The 19,566-nt window shown below is 30.7% G+C and overlaps 1 protein-coding gene across 1 annotated transcript; it reads right to left on the bottom strand.

Moving 5' to 3' along the window:
- Window positions 1–9,299: 9,299 nt before the first annotated feature.
- On the bottom strand, window positions 9,300–13,632 carry LOC127247098 (uncharacterized). Its single transcript, XM_051268806.1, has 7 exons — window positions 13,253–13,632; window positions 12,651–12,878; window positions 12,239–12,312; window positions 10,903–11,062; window positions 10,653–10,772; window positions 10,453–10,561; window positions 9,300–9,707 (listed from the first exon to the last, which is right to left on the bottom strand). The coding sequence occupies exons 1-7, from the start codon at window positions 13,475–13,477 to the stop codon at window positions 9,526–9,528; spliced, it is 1,098 nt and encodes a 365-aa protein (XP_051124763.1). The 5' UTR covers window positions 13,478–13,632; the 3' UTR covers window positions 9,300–9,525.
- Window positions 13,633–19,566: the final 5,934 nt, after the last annotated feature.

Below are 19,566 nucleotides of genomic sequence, written 5' to 3'. Positions count from 1 at the left end.
TATGTCCTTTGAAATTATGTTAGTATATATATATATTTGTTTTCTATGTATAATTTATTTATAGTAAAATATCTTATTCACTTATAATTTTATTATTATTATTATTATTATGGTAACGGTTTTGCTACTATATTTTCTATTTATCACATAATTTTTATTAAATTTTTAAACAAAATTTTATAATATTTCTATTTTATCTTTTACTTATATCATATTAATATTAAAATATATATATTTTTTAATATTTGTGCTTACAAAAATCACATAATTATTCCAATTGAAGAGAGTATTTAATTAAGTTAAAAAAAAATGTAAACACAATCAATTGAATAAACAAAGAAATTTTACGTTATGTTTATTTTGAATCAATTGAATTAACAAGAATTGCAAGTAAAAAAAAGTAAACAAAGAAGTTTGATTTTTATTTTTATTTTTATTTTAAGAAAAACGAGAATACTTACATGCTAAATTCAATTGTGTGAATGACAAAAATAAAAAAACATAACATTTATTTTTTTCAAGTAGTTTGATGTTGCAGTAAGGTTGTCACTGTAATCGTACTGCAGTCTGAATTTGTGGCTTGATTTTACTCATTGTGTTCAATCTTTAAATGTTTACAAGAGTCAAATATTGTATTTTGGAAATGGTCAGACTTATGTAGATCATTGAAGGACACTTCATTCATTTTTATGCTAAGGGAAATTAATGTGAAGTGTGTTCTTTTCAAGGATGCATAGATTAGAGAGAATATTATTGAAAAAAAAGGCTCTCACCATCCATCCAGTTCAACTCTCCACATTTTGAATGTGTGTTCTACACTGATATCAGGGGTGTGTTTGTTTGGGGGTTTGAATTTTGAGTTGAGATTTGAATAGTAAAAATTTTGAATTTGAATTGTTGTATGATGTGATATAAATAGGTGTTGATGTGATATTTTCAATGTAAAATTAATTTTTAGTATAATATAAAAAATAAAAAATAGGTGTTTGATTTGCTATTTTTTGGGGGAAAAAATGGGATGAATAGTGTAAATCCAATCCAATCCCCCAAACAAACACACCCCAACTAGAAAGGTCGAAGGTGTTCGGAATTAATGGAGTTCCAACCGGAGGAAATGATCAAGCTCTGGACTTCTTTGTTTTATGGTCGTTGTTAGTACAAGGTTGTAGCAACGCGAACCTGATGAGATATTTTCCTGGGTTAACCCTTGTTAGAAATTTTGGGGGAAAATAATGAGATTGTCTTATCATCCGCCGCCGTTGTTTGCCGTCCATTGTCCGTCCTTCTCCGGTCGTCTCTTTTTTTTTTTTTTTTCGGTCGTCGCCTCCTGCTTTGTTCCCTACGTCGTGGTGTGGTTGGTTTTGTCATCGGAGTTGATCTCGTTTTGCGACTGCTACCTATTGGATTGTTCGATCTACTTTTTTTTTTTTGGGCTTTGATTTCGTGATTCACATATTTTTATACGTTTTTTTTTTGTTATGGAGCATATGGACGTTCATTTACCTATTACTATTATCATGTCCGGCGATAATTATGATCTTTGGATGCAGTCTATGAAAAGTTTCTTGATTGGTAGGAAGTTATGGCGAATTGTCACTGGCGATATCCGACCACCTGTCTCTCCATCTCCTTTTGTGCATGTTGATCCCACCTCTCGGGAGCATGAAGCTTATGTTGCCAAATTGGAAGATTGGGATAGTAAGAATCATCAGATTCTTACTACGCAATACTTCTGTACCTGCGATTCAGGTACAATTGACTCCTTTTGATACTGTAAAGGAGCCATGGGATTTCCTCGCTGCTCTTTTTCAGACTACAGGTCTTGCTCATTATTATCAACTTTGGACCACGATGAGCTCCGCCCGACAGCAACCTGGTCAGTCTGTTAATGAATTTCTTGCTCAGGTTCAGCCTATTCGTTATCGTCTCAGGCAGTCACAAATTAGTCAGGACCATCTTGACTTTATTCAGATCTTGATGGCCCTTCGACCTGAATATGAGGTTGTTTGTGCCTCACTCCTACATCGACATCCATTGCCTACTCTTGATGCTGCCATTCAGGAGATTACTTTTGAGGAGACCCGTCTCTAATTGGCTAAGACACCAAGTTCTGATTTTGCTTTAGTTGTGTCTCGCCAGTCCCGATCTGCTCGTACTGGATGTCGAGTTTGCAAATCTCCTGATCACACTTGGTCTACCTGTCCGAAGATTGAGTGCCACTCATATCGTCTGCATGGCCATATTGCTCCGGTCTGTCCCACAAGATCTCAACGTTCAGGTAGTTCTGCTCCTAGACATTCCGGTAGCTTTGCTCCCAAACCTCGGGAGTCTAGTGGGTCTTCTTCGACTGCATTTTCTACGATTATGGCTGCTACTACTGATGAGACTCAGCATGCGCCTTACAATCCTCACGACATAGAAGCCATCATCAAACATGTTATGCAAACCAATTCTGCTATGTCTACCACTCCAGGTACATCTACTTGGTATTTTGATTCTGGTTGTTGTCACCATATGACCTCTAACCCTCGTAACTTGACCTATATGTCCTCTGTCTCCCATTTACCACCTATATATACTGCCAATGGTACTACCATGCATATTACCCACACCGGTCTTGCGTCCTCCCCTTCCTTATATCTTCCTGATACTTATTGGATCCTTGACTTAGCCTTAAATCTTATCTCTATAAGTCAATTAGTTGAACAAGGTCTTACCGTTACATTCTCTTCTAGTGGTGTGCAGGTTCAGGATTCTCAGACGGGTCAGCTTCTCAGGACGGGACGCAAAACGGGTCGGTTGTTTGAGCTTGAGTCTCTTCATATCTCCTGCACATATCCCCGCTCTGCAGCTCTTACCTTTGATTCCTTTAGTCTTCATTGGCATCTTCGCCTAGGTCATGCGTCTTCCAGTAAGCTCCAGTTACTCCAATCGATTGTCAACTTGGCAAACAACTTGCTCTTAGTTTTTCAGAAAGTTCATCTATTGCTCTGATACTATGTTAGAAATTTTGGGGGAAAATAATGAGATTGTCTTATTATCGTCAAAATAAGGAGCCTATATATAGGTCATACAAAATAGACTCGATAGACTCAAATCTAAGTAATCTAATCTATGAATAAGATCAAATCTAGATATAAATCTACTAAATCTGAATATCTAAAATATCTCAACAACCCTGACAAGCGTTAGAGTTAAATGAGTTGTGGTTGTTTGTGTCCTTAATCAGCCTTAGTTAGTGGAATTCCTCCTGGATTGGTATCTCCAGATGTAGATTTGTTGATAATCGAATCGGGTCAACAAACACTTTGTCTCATTGTTGTTTTATGTTCTGTATTATATTTCGTTGTTAAAACATTGTTATAACTGTGAAACGCCCACATTTAGGGAATTGGCCCTTTAAAAGGTTCGAATGTGTTAGTTCGATAAACTATTTTCCCAACAAATTGAAATTAAATATTTTATTTTTTTTAAATATGCAGAATTAATTACAATCCTAGAATGTGAATTGGGCTTTTTTTTATATTTATTTCAAAATTGCAAATAAATCTAAATTAAAATAAAATTTGTATAATATATTTGCTAATTAAACAATGAGTGTGTAGAAATATCCACTTTATATGAATTTATAAAATAAATTTAATTTGGGTGTTTACTTATAAGATTTTGCATTTAGTTTTACTATTTCAATTTATCTTTTCTAAAAAAATATAATTAATCAAACATTTATTTATTATTTATTATATTATATTATACCAAATTTTAATTTTACTTTCACGTCAATACATACTTATATCACATCAAAAAAAACATTTTAAATTCAAAATTTTACAGTTTTATATTCTTATATAAATCATTCAAAATTGAAAGTATAATGATATTACAAAAATCCAATGTGATATGTGAAATAAATTATACTCATTCCGTCCAAAATCAAAAGTACTTTTTTATTTTTTTTATCATTTTCTTCTATCTCATTCAAATTATTTTTTTCTTATTTTTTAAAAAAGGTAATTATACACTAATATTTAATTAAATTACAAGTATATCATTACAATACAATTACATTATACATTAAGTTGAAAGAGCCAAAATATCTTAAATCTCTTACATACTTCCACTAACTACTAAAATATTATTATTTTTTAATTTACTATAAACTCAAAATGACCCATTTGATTAAGATGGAAGAAGTATTAACTATTTGTTTAATTTGTAATAACATTACATGAATTACAAGTCATAGAGACAACTTTATACTAATAATCTCAATCAAAATTAAAAATGAAAAAAAAAAGGTAAAATAAATGATATTCACTGCTTTTTATATTCGCAATTCCACTGCAAAAATCTGCACATTACAAAAATCCAATGTAGCAGATGAAACAAATTATATTTACTATTTGTTTTTTATTCTTACAAACCTATTACAAAAATCCTATATAACTTTACTTTGAAATCTCATTCCACCCTTCAATATATATATATATATATATATATCATAAAACTTACACATTAAAAAAAAATAAAATAAAATAAAATCGTTTTTCAGTCATGGCTATGGGTAAAATAATTGCATGTCTTCTTGTTGCAATGATATTTTGTGTGATGTTTATAAATGTTGATGCAGTAATATCAGGAAAAATAAAATGTGATTTTCCCAAATTGAAGAAGGAATGTTTCTTGAATAATAAAAATATTGAAAATAAGCAGCAGCAGCAGCAGCCAAGTTTGAAGTGTTGTGACCAACTTAGAAAGCAATATCAATGCAGTTGTGCTTATGGTCATTCAGAAGAGAAGGATTTCTACAATTCTCCTAATGGAGAAAAGCTTTTAAATGCATGTGGAATTGGATCTATTAAATGTCTTCAATAAAATATTATATATATGAATTGTCTAATAAATTGTTATCTTTATTTACTTTGTATTTCTTTCATCAATGAATAAATATTTGAAGTAAAATATTTTTAATAATTAGCATAATATATTCATGTTTATATTAAGGGTGTTAAGTTGGTTTGATTGCATAATCATAATGTGTGGAAATAATATAGTTCTTTTTTTTAATATTGGAAGGTAAAAATATTGTTTGGTTGAAAATATTTCAATTTCAATGTGAATTTAAAATAATTTAAGTTTAGGTATATAAATGCTAATAGTGAATTTGTTTGGATTTAATTTTGAATAGTAACATGTACAAAATTTAAAATAAAAGAAATCTTTGATGAATAGTAAAAAAAAAAAATTTTTAAAAAAAGTGAGTTTTTTATGAATAGTAAGACTATTTAAAAAAAAAAAAAGAAAAAATAAATATACGGCCAAACACAATAAATAAATTAATGATGTACAATGTAAGAGTTTAAAATTTTAGGTAAAATGATCATTCTACGCATTATGCGCTATGGTATCAGAGCCCTAGCTCTCGGATGAGCTTTTAGGTGAAACGATTATTATACACGTTCGACAATAATAATAAATACATAAGATACTTTTTCTCCTTGAGATATATGTACATTGGCAAATTATATATACTTCTTGTATTTTATTATAAATATAAAAACTATTTATGAGTGTGTTTATATGTGAGATTTTGATTTTGAATTTTGATTTTGAATAGTAAAATTTTGAATTGAAATAGTTGTTTGATGTGATATAGATATATATTGATGTGATATTTTGAATGTAAAATTTAATTTAAGTGTAATACTCCCTACGTCCCAAATACCATGTCCACGTTGCCGTTTCTGTCCGTCTCATATACCATGTCATTTTCCTTTTTTGAAAAATGATTACACACTTTAATCTCATTTTATTTTTTTTAATTTTAATTAAACTAATTACTTATCTTAATCTTAATTTATAATTATTTAGATTATAAGATAATTATTTTTACTAATACATTCTTAATTATCTACTAATTACACCCTTCCTAAAACACCGTGTTAGCAGACACGGTATCTGGGACGGAGGGAGTATAATAAATGAAAATTAGGTGATTAATTTGATATTTTTGGAGGAAAAAAATTATTTGAATAGTAAAATGAAAATAAAAATTGCACAAGTATGCATTTTATTTATTTTGTAGAAACTTCTTTTGTTAATTTAAAATATGTTTTCTTCGTTCAAAGACTTGTTATATAATGTGTCCAATTATGCAAGCGCTATACAATAAAATGAATAAAATATTTTAGATAATCGTTTTTATAATAAATAAATAATTAATCAATTCTTTATTTTGTAATTTTTAAAGACAAATTGTAACCAAATTTTTACAAAAATAAAAAATAAAAATAATAATAATAATCTCTAAATAATTTATCAATTATTTATTTATTATTATAGTCAAAGAAGATTATTTAAAACATTACTTTATTTATTTATTTATGTATATAACACTTCACAATTAGGTGCGGCCAACATCAGCTTTGAAAGCACTATACTTAAATTTAATAAAATGAATTTCACACAATAAATGAAATATAATATATTTTGTGTATTTATAATAAAAAATAAATGGATATTATACAATTTATTTTATATTTATTTAATTTATTTACTACCGACTTATTTGATTTTGATTTTTTATTTATATAATATTTTAATACTATGATATTTTGATAAAATAATATTATTTGTATGGACAAATATGCGGATCAAATAATTGTGTTTTTTTATTTTGAGAGTAAAAATAAACACATGTAATCTCCATCATTTTCTATATTATTATTATTTACAAAATATTAATATTAAATTACTATTTAAACATAAACTATAGCAAAACTGTTTAAATATAATTTGTGATAAGTGTTTGAAATGTAATGAAATGATCAATCAAAAATATTAAACATAAGATTTGCAAATGTTTGAATATAGGCTTTGGGCTTGCTTAGCTGGAATTCGGTTTAAACTTTTATAAAAATCCTACAAAAATAAAAAAATCAAAACAAACACAGGGTTTGTTTAGATATGGATTTTTGGAGGTTTTTGGAAATTTGAAAGTTTAGAAAAAATAAAAAGTTAATATTTGATTCGATGTTTTGTGAGAAAAAAAAGTACATTTGATGTGATATTTTAAAAGAAAATGAATAGTACCAAATGATTAATTTAATATTACACTAATAATAAAAAAATATTTCATTATAACTGCACATAAATTATTGCACTAATAATATAATATACACAACAAATTTGAATAATATATAATAATATAATATAAAATACAATATATTATTAATTTTCAACGCAGTAAATATATACATATATATATTATATTAGATTGTACGGTTCCCACAATATATTATATATATTCATGTACTACTTTAAATATTATTCATTGCAATATTATAATATTCTTCATTGTAAGATATATTTTAATAGAAAATGCATTACTCTAGCCTATATATTTGCTAAACATAAGTGCATTATAGAATTTATCATTTTTATATGAACTTATAACATAAATTTTCTAAATATTACATATATTCACCTGTAATGAATTTATATTAATTTTACCTAAATTATAATATCAATTTTACATATCTATATCATAAAAAATCAAAAGTATATAATAGTATTACAAAAATCCAATATGATAAGTGAAATATAATGATATTCTACTTCTTATTTGCTTTAATTTTTAAATATAATACCATTACAAAAATCTATATATTACAAAAACCATATATATATATATATAAAACTTTAGTTTGAAATCCCATTTCACCCTTCAATATATATATATATATATATATCTCATAAAACAACAATACTTATCACTTTATTTTTTTAACAATCCAAAAAAAAAAAAAAAAAAAATTGGTTTGATGTGACTATAAAATACATGTGGAATCAAGCTCATTACATGTACACAATAAATTGAGGTTATATATGAAATGTCTAATAAATTATTTGTTACAATATATATTTCTTTCATGAATGAATAAATTGAATTTTGAGATGAAAGATTGATTTTTAATAATAAGCATAATTTATAATGTTTTTTGTTGCATATTTATTAGTATATGTGAAGATGTTAAGGTGGTTTGATTGCATGATATAGTTATCATGTGTGAAAATAATTTTGTTAATATTCACTTGAACATTAATTTATTGCAAAATGTATTGTTTTTATGTAAATATATTTTTTTAATGTCGGAAGATACAAATATGAAAATTGACATGTATTTATAAAAATAACAAAGTTTTATTTAGTTACAAATATTTAAACTTGAATTTAAAATAATTGAATCTATATATATAATTAATGTATACCCAATAAATTAAATTTAAAAAAAAAAACACACACAAACACACATAAATGCAGAAATATATATATATATATATTCACTTAAAAAATAACCTCCCTTTCAAAATATAATAATAAAATAACCACTAATTTACGTAAAATTCTGATAGAACATAATAGTTTTTAAATAAAGTAGTGACGAAAGTTCAGAAATGTCGAAAGTTTGAACTCATAATTTTATGGTCGTAAATTTACCCCAAAACACCATAACATTCCTTATGGGACAACAGGCTTTGAATTTTGCTTAGTTGGGGTTTCGTTATAAGTTTTTGTTTGAATCGTTTGCATATGTTATTGTAATTTTAAAAGATAAAATATTGCATTTTATAAGAAATTAAAAAAATGGTATGATGATAAAAAAAATTGAAACAAACTTCAAATAAATAATTTTTATCTTGTAAAAGATTTGTTGATATTATCTTATGTAGAAGAATAAATTGATATTGGTTTGCTGAATATTAATGTAATGTATTAAAAATCAAAAGGTGTGTTTGCTAAATATTTTTGGTTTGATGTGACTATAAAAATAAATTTATATATTTTGAAGGTTTCAAAAGCTAATTTTTAATATAAATTCAATATATCAATGTTATTTTCTGAAAAATAAAATTTTTATAACACAAATAAATATATATACATAATTAATCAATAAATTAATTTTTAAATTTCACTTTTTAAAATACTTAGGAAAGCAATTGAAGTAAATAATAAAAAAAAAAAAAAATACAAGGTCACTTGGGTGTTCTAGCTAAGAATAAAAATGGCAAGGGGCAAAAAGAATAATTATAAATCATTGAACATTTGTTATAAATTCTTGTAGCAATATAATATAATTATCCAACACATTTCACCATAAACTAGTAGAAAATAATAACTTTCATAAACTTCACTAATATAAATAAATAAAGAATATGCTGGTTATTTAACCAAATAATAACAGCAATAATACATATCCACAAATATATGAATATATATATATATATATATCAATAAAAATAATAAAAGGGTTAGTTAATCAAACTCAGAGACACACATATCAGCATTTGTTTCTCTTTTCCCTTTCAATTGGTAATCTCAGAGATCACTTGCTTAAACATTCGACTTTATTTCATCTAGTATACAAAACTGAAAATGCTATTCAGAATATACATACATGTTGACACCACATTTTCAGTTTCAAGTCAAAATTCCTCAATCATATTAAGAGCAGAAGGGCAGGGCTAGTCGATTTCGAGAACAACTTTACCTGGAATAAGCCTCTTATCCTTGGCCTCATGGGCATCCCTAGCTTGAGAAATCGGAAATGTCTTCTCCACAGGTACCTTCAGCTTCCCAGCTGCAGATAGCCTCCGAATTTCAGCTAAACCCTCGGCATCAGCTCTCATATAAGTCCAACTGTATTCTGTAAATCATGACACAAAGGATAAGTAGGATGGCACTAGACAACAAAGATTTCAGCAAATGTGGATCGATCAGCTGTTATCCTGTCGAAGGACAAATACTTAGGTGCAGAGACTGCATATAATGTAGAACTGTGCCACAAAATCTAGGAAATCCAGGAAAGAAAGGATTTAACTCTCAGAAAAACTACAAGATTTGAACATCGGAACAAAAGAGAAAATGGATTGGCCACCTGGAACTGTTTTGAGAAATGACACAGTAAGCTTCTCGCGGTGGTTCTGAATGAGATTTTCAGATGGAAGTTTCGTTTTGTAATCGGTATCCTCCAAAGGGTGTTTTTACTACATGGGATCGGTTGGAATTGTTTAAATAACATGCGGAGGTTAAATAATCTCTCATAGTGTATACATGGCCTAAAGGGGTGTCATAAAATAATTAATTAATATGCCACAGCTTGACAGCTAACCATGCACTGAACCAATGGCTAGAAAAATTAAACTCCAAGATCTACTTCTATAAACTCAATGAAAGTTAGAGAGATGTTCAATCCTTGAGAGCTAAGTAGATATCCAAAAACCTAATTATGCTACTCCAATATTGTACAAAGATGCAGTGAATCACAAGTCATTGCGCAAGAAGCAATAACTCCTTGGGAGATTAAACTATTAGTGTTTGTAAAGTTCAAGTTCAAACATAAATTATTTCAGCTATAAACAAAAAAGACAAAACTGGGATGTATAGCGCACCTATTCCATGAGAATATCGATACTGCATTTGTTTCTTCAATAAAACAGCTGTTGACACAGGAATGCCGATTGCTAGTCCATATCTATCACTCAAGGAAGCTGATTCTCCCTGCAAAAGGCAATGCAACCAAAATTTACAGATCATTTCACACAACAGGAATTTTGTTTAGGAAAAGGGAAATGTTGGGGCTCTGTTATACCTGCAGTGTCATGTAATGGCCACCTCTCTTCAAAAGATTGATACCTATTCTTTCTGTGTCAGGTACTCCGACTGTGTCCAATACAGCATCAAAATGTCCTTTAATGGATGCTTCATAATCCTAAAGATGAGATGCATGTGAAGAAGGAAGAAGGCAGATGTGAACAACTGAACATAGACAAGCAATAAATTAAAAACAGGAGTTCAATGAACACAATAGGCAGCAAATAGGCGATGTGGTAATTCACAACCTCAGTTGCAAAGTCAACAGCCTGCTCAGCACCAGCTGCCAAGATACGGTCAATACTTTTCTTTTCACAAGTTGTAGAGACATGACAACCGACAGCCACAGCAAGCTGAATAGCCGAAAAGCCTACAGCTCCTCCCCCGCCTATCACCAACACCCTTTGTCTACAAAGATTTCGGGGAAAAAAGAAACTCAAAAAAGAAAAAAACTGCAAATGACAGGATGTGATTGCACATAATAGGCACAGGTGCTTTACTGTTAATTTACCAATCAACAATCTATTCACATAACATATGATTATGTCTGACTTCTTATTATCACAGCTTTACTTAGCCATATTCAAGTTCCAAATACTTCAGAAGAAAGCATATTCTATGCAGTAGGCTAACACACCATTCAGCATCCAATTTGACTGATTCAATCACATTTATTAGTACCCAAGTGTAGTTAAATACAAATGCACAGCAAGCATGCCAAAATCTGAACTTCGTCTTTGATGATAATGAACCATAAAATTGCTATTTTAGCTATGTTGGCAACAACTAAACATCCAATATGAAGAATCAAGATTCGGCAATATTTCAAAGAAAATGCAAAATTACTGAATTGATATGCCAGTGGTTGTTTAGAATAAGAAATTGAGTATTCATTCATATGCTGTTCACCCTGTGAATCTATTCAGCTGTGTAAATTCAGAATCTGATACTTCCTGCACTTAGAGGTTGCCCTTTGTTTGGTTGCTTAGGTCCATAATTCGATTCTAATGAGGGCGTGCATCCCCATGACTAGTGGCATGCCAGTAAAATAGGTTGAGATAATGATACGACCTTGGCAATAAAGTGCAGTAGGGAGGAGAAAAAAGACAGCATAAATGCTTGAGTATAAGAGATCTGTCATTGATGATTCACACATTGCCAACAGAATTTCTCACAATATTATCATAAGAAAAATGGCATTTAGGCACTCAAAAATTAGGTTTTGCAGAGTAGATTAAGTTCAACAGAATGGGTTAGTTTATTACTTTTGTCATAAAATGGAGTGTTTAAAAAATGCAAGAGACTAGGGTTTAGTGCATTACCAATAAATAGAAAGGGCTAAAAACCTCTGGAGAAAACCTAAAGCTTCAATATAGTAATAAACCCATTGACATTAATAGAACACTATTTATAAGTGAATCATAGAATGTTGCATAAACTTCTAACTGTATAATCTACAAATGAAACAGGTTCAACCCAGAAATAAGTTATAAATCTAGAAGACTTCAAAGTTACACGACTTGAAATGCATGCACAAGTGGCAAATATTAGGAAATATTTCCATTTATCAGTGTTACAACTTACCCCTGTTTTATATTGGCTGTATCTCTAAGTGCACGCCAAGCAGTCAATGCAGGAAAAGGTATAGCACTTGCTTCCTAATGATTACAAAATAAATCTCCAGTCAGAGCTCTGATCAAGAATCCTTATTCCATGGACATTTTTAACCCATGAAAGTGCAAAACGGATGTAAATGATAAAATTTTCAAGTCAAACAACCATATATGATACACTGATGAATTCATACTCCACACATTTATACATCAAGCTCTACAGAATTTCCTAATACAAAGAATCACCAACTAGCTGCCTTCAATTTTCAGAAGATAAGCATGGCTACACTTTGTGTGTATAGAGTAGTGCTAAACAAGAAAAAGGTGTACGAATTTACTCCTGCTTGAAGTTTCCATAAGCATTTGTACTGTACTATACATACCACATGTGAAAGGGATTCTGGTTTTGAGATAAGCTCATCCTCTGCAAGAATTGCATACTCAACATAAGTACCCCTCACTGCAGTAGGATGCAAAGCTCCGTACACTTCTTGCCCAACACTTAGTGAACGGACAGAGCTTCCAACTGCCGCAACTTCGCCACTAATATCACGGCCAAGAATTAGTGGCAGGAGTGGTTCGAATAGTGACCGGCCATAGCCCTCACGCATCTGAAAAGTAAAAGACTTAAATAGCTAACGCAATGCACAAATTCTGAAAACTTAAATACAAGTGAATGTCACAATTGAACTTGCAAGCCACAATCAGACTAATGGAACAGTAATACTACTCTATTTCCTTGCAACCAACAATCAACCAATCATTTCCAAGGAATTCACACACTCAAATAACTAATATTCAATAGCATTGCAATTCCACATGTCAACAACAAAATTAAGCAGATATTTTTGGATTACGTATAGTTGAAATAATTGAACATTAGCCAGATAGTAGTTACCGGTATGTAATCCTGGAATGATTCGTACAAATCACCATACAAGGCAAGATTCAAAATGAACTAAATTAAATAAATAAAATCACTCACTCTGCAGTCAAGAGGATTCACAGAGACAGCACGAGCACGGACGAGGACCTCATTAGGCTTGAGATCGGGCACATTCAAATTATCACGGAATTCCAGAACCTCAGGCCCGCCGAACCGCGGTAATAACACTCCCTTGCAGCTCGTCACGAAACTTCTCTGACACGAATAGCGCAGTCCATTGCCGATCAACACTCTTTTGGTAATTCGCTGCAATTGAAACGGCATGATCGAGGAGAAGCTGAATTGAACGCAACTACTACCTCTTTGAGTTTCGTTAGATGCGTTTCTGCTCCAAAAAAGCTGTTTAAATGCAAAGGGCAGGGAGAAGAACTACGTGTAGGTTTTGCAATCCGCAGAGAGTAAACTAGACTATGGTTATCGAATTTTCATTTAGGGTGTATTTGTCAAATTAGGCTATTGCTATTAGTTGGTTTTACTAGTTTATTCGTTACTTGTTTATATTAAAGGATATTTATATATTAATTTTTAAGATATTTAATTGTATTCTATTCATTTTGTTTTAAAATTTTTTATTATTAATTAGTAAAAATTATAAAAATATTACAAAATATTTATTTTATTTTTTTAGATTTAAAATAGATTTGATAACAATCTATCAATTTTCATTTTTTTTTTATAGTAATTATACTATCTATCTAACATTATAAATACCCTTCTAATTTACAATATATTATCATTACCAGTCTTTTTATCTTTATTTTTATTTTATTCCAATATAATACTAATATTCCTAAAATCCCGTACATAAACAAAATGGATAGATAAATTGGGGACGGAGGAGGGAGTATTAATTATTATTTAATAATTTTTAATGTAAAATTTACATGATAAAAATAATTAATATAATAAAAAATATATATCAAAAAAATGGTTGTTTGGGACGCCCAGTCACCTTCCAAGTCATTCTATTATTTTGCATTAAAATTGATAAATTTTCATTTAAATTGATCAAAATTGATAAAACTTTTTGAATACAATCAAAACCAAAACTAAAATTGATAATTATAATATTGAATAAGACCAAAAATATATTTATTTTATTTTTTATTTTATTTTTTATTTTTTGGCTCTAAATAAGTATTTTTGTCGTATTAACGGGAGTATAAAAAATGAGCATTATATCTAATTCTTTCTGCTTAATTTCATTCTGGAAATTAAATCTGAAATCAAACAAACACTTCTCAGACTCAACTACAGAAAACGAAATTGAATTGAGATTAGGATTTGAATTTCCCTGTTCGTCGTCTCAAATTTCAGAAACGGATTCCATCCAAGAAATTAAGTTTCCTGCTTGTCGATTTCTAAGTCAGACGAAGACGACGATCAACGACAATACCAGCGAACGCGGCGGCGGTCGGCAGCAAACAACGGAGGGCGGTTGAATAGCGGCGAACTCCAGCGGCAATCGGACCCGAACGAGCAGTTCCAGGCTCCGGCCATCTACACCGAAACAACAACGGACGGACTGGACAGCAGGTATTCCGATCACCTTCTCCAAACTCTTCCGATCATGTCGATCTTCTTTCACGGGCGTTAGGGACGCGACGTTCGGCTCGGTCATGGTGCAAAATGGCCAGAGGTAATCACGTCTCAAAATTACAGGTCAGCTCATCACTTCAAGCCGACACCTACCGAAATCGGCACTCGAAAAAGCTTCTCACTCAGCTGAAAAACTGATAGGAACTCGCCCAAGAAACCTCTTTCTCTCACTCGCTCTCTCACTCCAAACCCTCAATCTCTGTATCTAATAAACTACCTCAAAACTAATCTAATCAACTAATGGGTTTAGGGTTAAAAATTTGGGATTGGGTAAAGGATTAATGGGTTTGGGCTAAAGGAATGCGCCGACCCGGTGGATCGATCTAAAGAGTGGGCCAACTAATTATTTATCGAGAGACTTGTTAGATTAGGTCTTGGACAGCTAAAATTTTCAGCAATCTCCACCTATTTTGGTCCCGATTTAACGAAATCTAAAAAACATATTTACTAGATATAGACCTAGCTTGCACCAATGGATTTCATCATCGTCTTTTGTCCTTCGCTACTTCTATGAACAACGTTATGCAGAAAAAAAATCACACGTAGAACACATAAGTCCTAACATGCACCTAGATTGATAATTTAATAATCTAGCACGTAGTACACATAAGCTATTACAAAAACAATCATACAAGCAAGTTTAAATATATTCAACACAATGAACCTACATATTCTAAACGAACAAACAAGCTACTACACAATCCACCAACATACATGCATATTCACAAATAGAACGCTACAACATATTGAATACAAAACTTAGAATTACTTAACAAGAGCTCCACCTTATTTGATATCAACTACAAAATACATAGGCACACAGAACAGCAAAGACACATTACTCTATACCTCAAACACGCAACTCTACAGGTCAGATACACAAATCTCCAACTTAGATACACTACTCTACAACTCAGACACGCTACTTTACAACTTAGATGCACTACTCTATAAACTTAGACACAGTATTCTATAGTTTAGACATACTACTCTACAGCTTAAGTACACGGTTCTACAATTCAAACATGCAGCCATACAACCTAAGCATGGAGTCCTACAGTCTAAGTATAAAGTCCTACAGTCTAAGCGCAAAGTCCTACAGCCTAAGCATAAAGTCCTACAGCCTAAACACGATGTCCTACAACCTAAGCATAAAGCCCTACAGCCGAAGCACAAAGTCCAATAGTTTAAACACTAAGTCCTACAGCCTAAGCACAAGTTCTACAGGCTAAGCACAGAGTCATACGGTCTAAGCACAAATAGCTCACAAACTAAACGCAAATATACAGGCTCGTTGACCACAAACAATCAAATAAGGAGATAATATGCTTTAATCAAACAAAACAACTAGAGCATATAAATATGTAATCCAAGTAACAAATATGATCACCAAATATCAATACTAGTCGCTATCACATATAGAACATTTAAAGATTACATCAGCAAGACAATCCACATAATAGAATCACATTAGAAAGTCAATCTACATAATGTCAACTAAACAATCAAATTGCAAAGATATCAAAGAATATATGCAACTCATCATATAGCAAACAACATCATGCATCAAAGTATTTCTAAGTTTCTACAATTAGTTCTAATTTTAGCTTCCCATGCTTATTTTCAACTAATTCTCACAAGAAACATGCAATTTGATTTTCATACTTGGCATCTTATTATTCACAAAGAATCTATAGATAAGAAACTAAATCAATCACATAGTATACAAATAAAAAATCTAATACGCGCATTTCAATTATTTCACCAAGGAAACACATAATGCAACAAAAATCATTTTATTTTGATTATCCTCCAATTTACAATTCTTTTTAGTCATTTTCCAAATAATATCTAACATTCATTTTCTATCTCACATGGAAATATCAACATGCATCCAACAATTGACTATAACAACTCAACTTCTCAAGACTAACAGAAACATAGCCCAAGAAACTACATAGTAGAAATACTAATTTCCAAAAAAAATTCACGAAGAAATACAATAAATTACGAAAAATTCTAAGATTATTCAATCTAATCACCAATAAATGCATAGTCAATCAACACAAGAAAATCAGCATATTATCAAACCACAATTTCATCAAGAATCATAATATACCGAAAATAAAGGGAATAGAGTTTAGCATTTTACCAATATTCGAGTCCTACCAAACTCGAATTAAACTTTCTTTCAATTTCATAATTGGTTGATCACCTAGGGTTCTGATACCACTATTGTGAATTTATTCTCGAATCTTTTGAATTTATCAAACAAACATTGTATACAAAAATACGAATTAATTAATAGCAGAAACATAAATTATAATAAAAATAGTGACAAAATGACGTGGAAATCCGTAACAGCTATTTTTCGCGGACGTTCTGGGTATTTTGGGTAAAAATCCCTTGTCGCGACCACAGGTGATAAAATTTCTAGCTACAAATCCTGATTTTTTTAAAGTTTAATAATTGTACTCTTAATGAACCAGAACTATATTATCCTCAAATGGCTAATCTATTTGATACTTATCAAATGAAGTTGAAGTAGAAGTGAGAATCGGACTAGTGAAGCTAGTAAGAGTAGATACTATTATAGCAACGAAAAAGATGACATCGATGATACTATTCCACCTACATAATATTATTAGAATATTATCAAATTTAATTTTGAAATTAGATTATGATTATATGAATAATCAATTTTACTATTAAAAAAATTAAAAATAATTATTTTGGTTCTAGTGTAAGAAAAGACCGCGAAAATTTCTAAAATAATTTGTACAGCAAATGTTGCGGAATTTTGCGGCAATTTGATTTCAAAGTGATAACCGCAACAATTTGTTGCGGAAAACCGAAGACCACAACAACTTTTTGCAAAATTCCGCAACAATATGTCATTAATTCCTGCCTGCGGCAGACTGCATTATTGCGGTCTTTCGCAACAATATCAAATACCCACATAAGATCTGTCGCGGAAAGAATTCCGCGACATTTGCACAGTAATTTATTAAAATTGTTGCGGGTTGCGGCCACCGGCTACAATTTATTCCACGGCATTATTGTATCTTTCTAGTAGTGTCGAACATATCCTATTAATATTATTTCTTTATATATATGATAGTAGTATTTTTGTCAGGTCCAAATATAATGATCTATTTTTTCACGAAAATTCATAAATATTTTATTTTAATAATAGAGGTGATAGTTTTATATATGAAAATTATTTTTTCTTTATATTTTAATCTAGTATAACATCAGTAATGATATTAATGTTAATTTAGTATGTTTATGGATGTGTGTATTATGTGTTTAATTTGTAGTACGTAATTTGTAATGGAATATGCATCCAATTTGATTTCTTCTTAATTCGACATGGTGACAGCTACATACGTCGTCTATCGGTGCCTTTCTATGCATTTCCTTTCATGCTTTCATCATTATGACGACATAAATTATTTCATGCATTCTAATGCTATATATGCTGCCTCATTAAATGCCCAAAATAGCTCATCATGCCGAGTCCGGGTTTGCAAAATTGGACCAAATATAAATAAATATTTTATATAAAAAATAACTTTTGAATTTATTGTAATATACTCCCTAAATCCCTCCGTCCAATTTAAAGGAGGTATCTTAGAATTTTAAAATAAATTAAAAAATAATAGTATTTTATTAATTTGTGAAAGTATGTAAATTTTGATATATATATATATTTACTTTATGTATAATTGTAGATGTGTAACATAATTTAAATAAAAAATAAGAGTATTTTGACTTTATATCATTGTATGATTATTTTTATTAAAAAGATAAAATTAATGCATTTGAATGAGACCGGTGAAAATGATAAATTAATACTTGCGACGAAAAAGTAAATATTTTAAAAATATATAACGATAAATAAGACTAAAGAGTTTAAACAATGTGGACGCAAAAGCCAACATTAAATTTTCTATTGAATTTCATGCAAACAGCATGCATCACGTCCGATGCCACCACACCCTTCGTCCGTGACACGTGGCATTTCATATCCAACTAATAATAATATTAATTAAATTTAAAAAGTCTCATTTGAGTGTCTATATATATATAGCACAAATTTAGCACGTAAACATTCAAAATATATATATATAAATAAATTAAAAAAAAAAAATCATGTCTCCATCTCCACTGCTGCTCTTCTCATCAACGCTAATTTTGCTGATCACCGTCTCCCACCGGTCCGCAGCCAAAGCCGACGGCGGCGACGACGGCAGCAACAATAACTACGGCGACGGAATCACGGCAGCGCCGCCCAACGCTTGCAGCAACTGCACTATTTGCCAGTATCCCTGCCACCCTCCGCCGTCGGATTCCGACGCTGCCCCACCGCCGCCGCCTGTAGACCAAGCCAACTGCCCGCCAGCCAATCCCATCGTATGCTGCGGCGGCGGCGGCGGCGGTGGCGGAACCGGCCAAAGTTATACCCCGCCGACAAGTTATTATCCTTACAATAATTACTCCATGGCGGCGGCGCCGCCGCAGCCGATGAAACCCTTTGGCTTTTATGCTGCCACGTGGCTTGGCCTTTGGAGTGTTTTTTTATTCAGTTATTATTTTTTGTTTTTTTGAGTAATACGAAGGGAAGAGGCTTGTCGATGTCTTTGTACTACAAGAAATATATAGAGAGATGAATTATTATATAATTGTGAATATATATATATATATTTATATGTTCAGATTCTATGGAAACTGAGAGCAATGAACAAAGTGCT

Source organism: Andrographis paniculata, unplaced genomic scaffold (genome assembly GCF_009805555.1).
Source record: "Andrographis paniculata isolate CXL003 unplaced genomic scaffold, ASM980555v1 Contig32END, whole genome shotgun sequence".
Taxonomy (NCBI): Eukaryota; Viridiplantae; Streptophyta; class Magnoliopsida; order Lamiales; family Acanthaceae; genus Andrographis; species Andrographis paniculata.
This window is presented reverse-complemented; position numbering and strand designations above follow the sequence as displayed.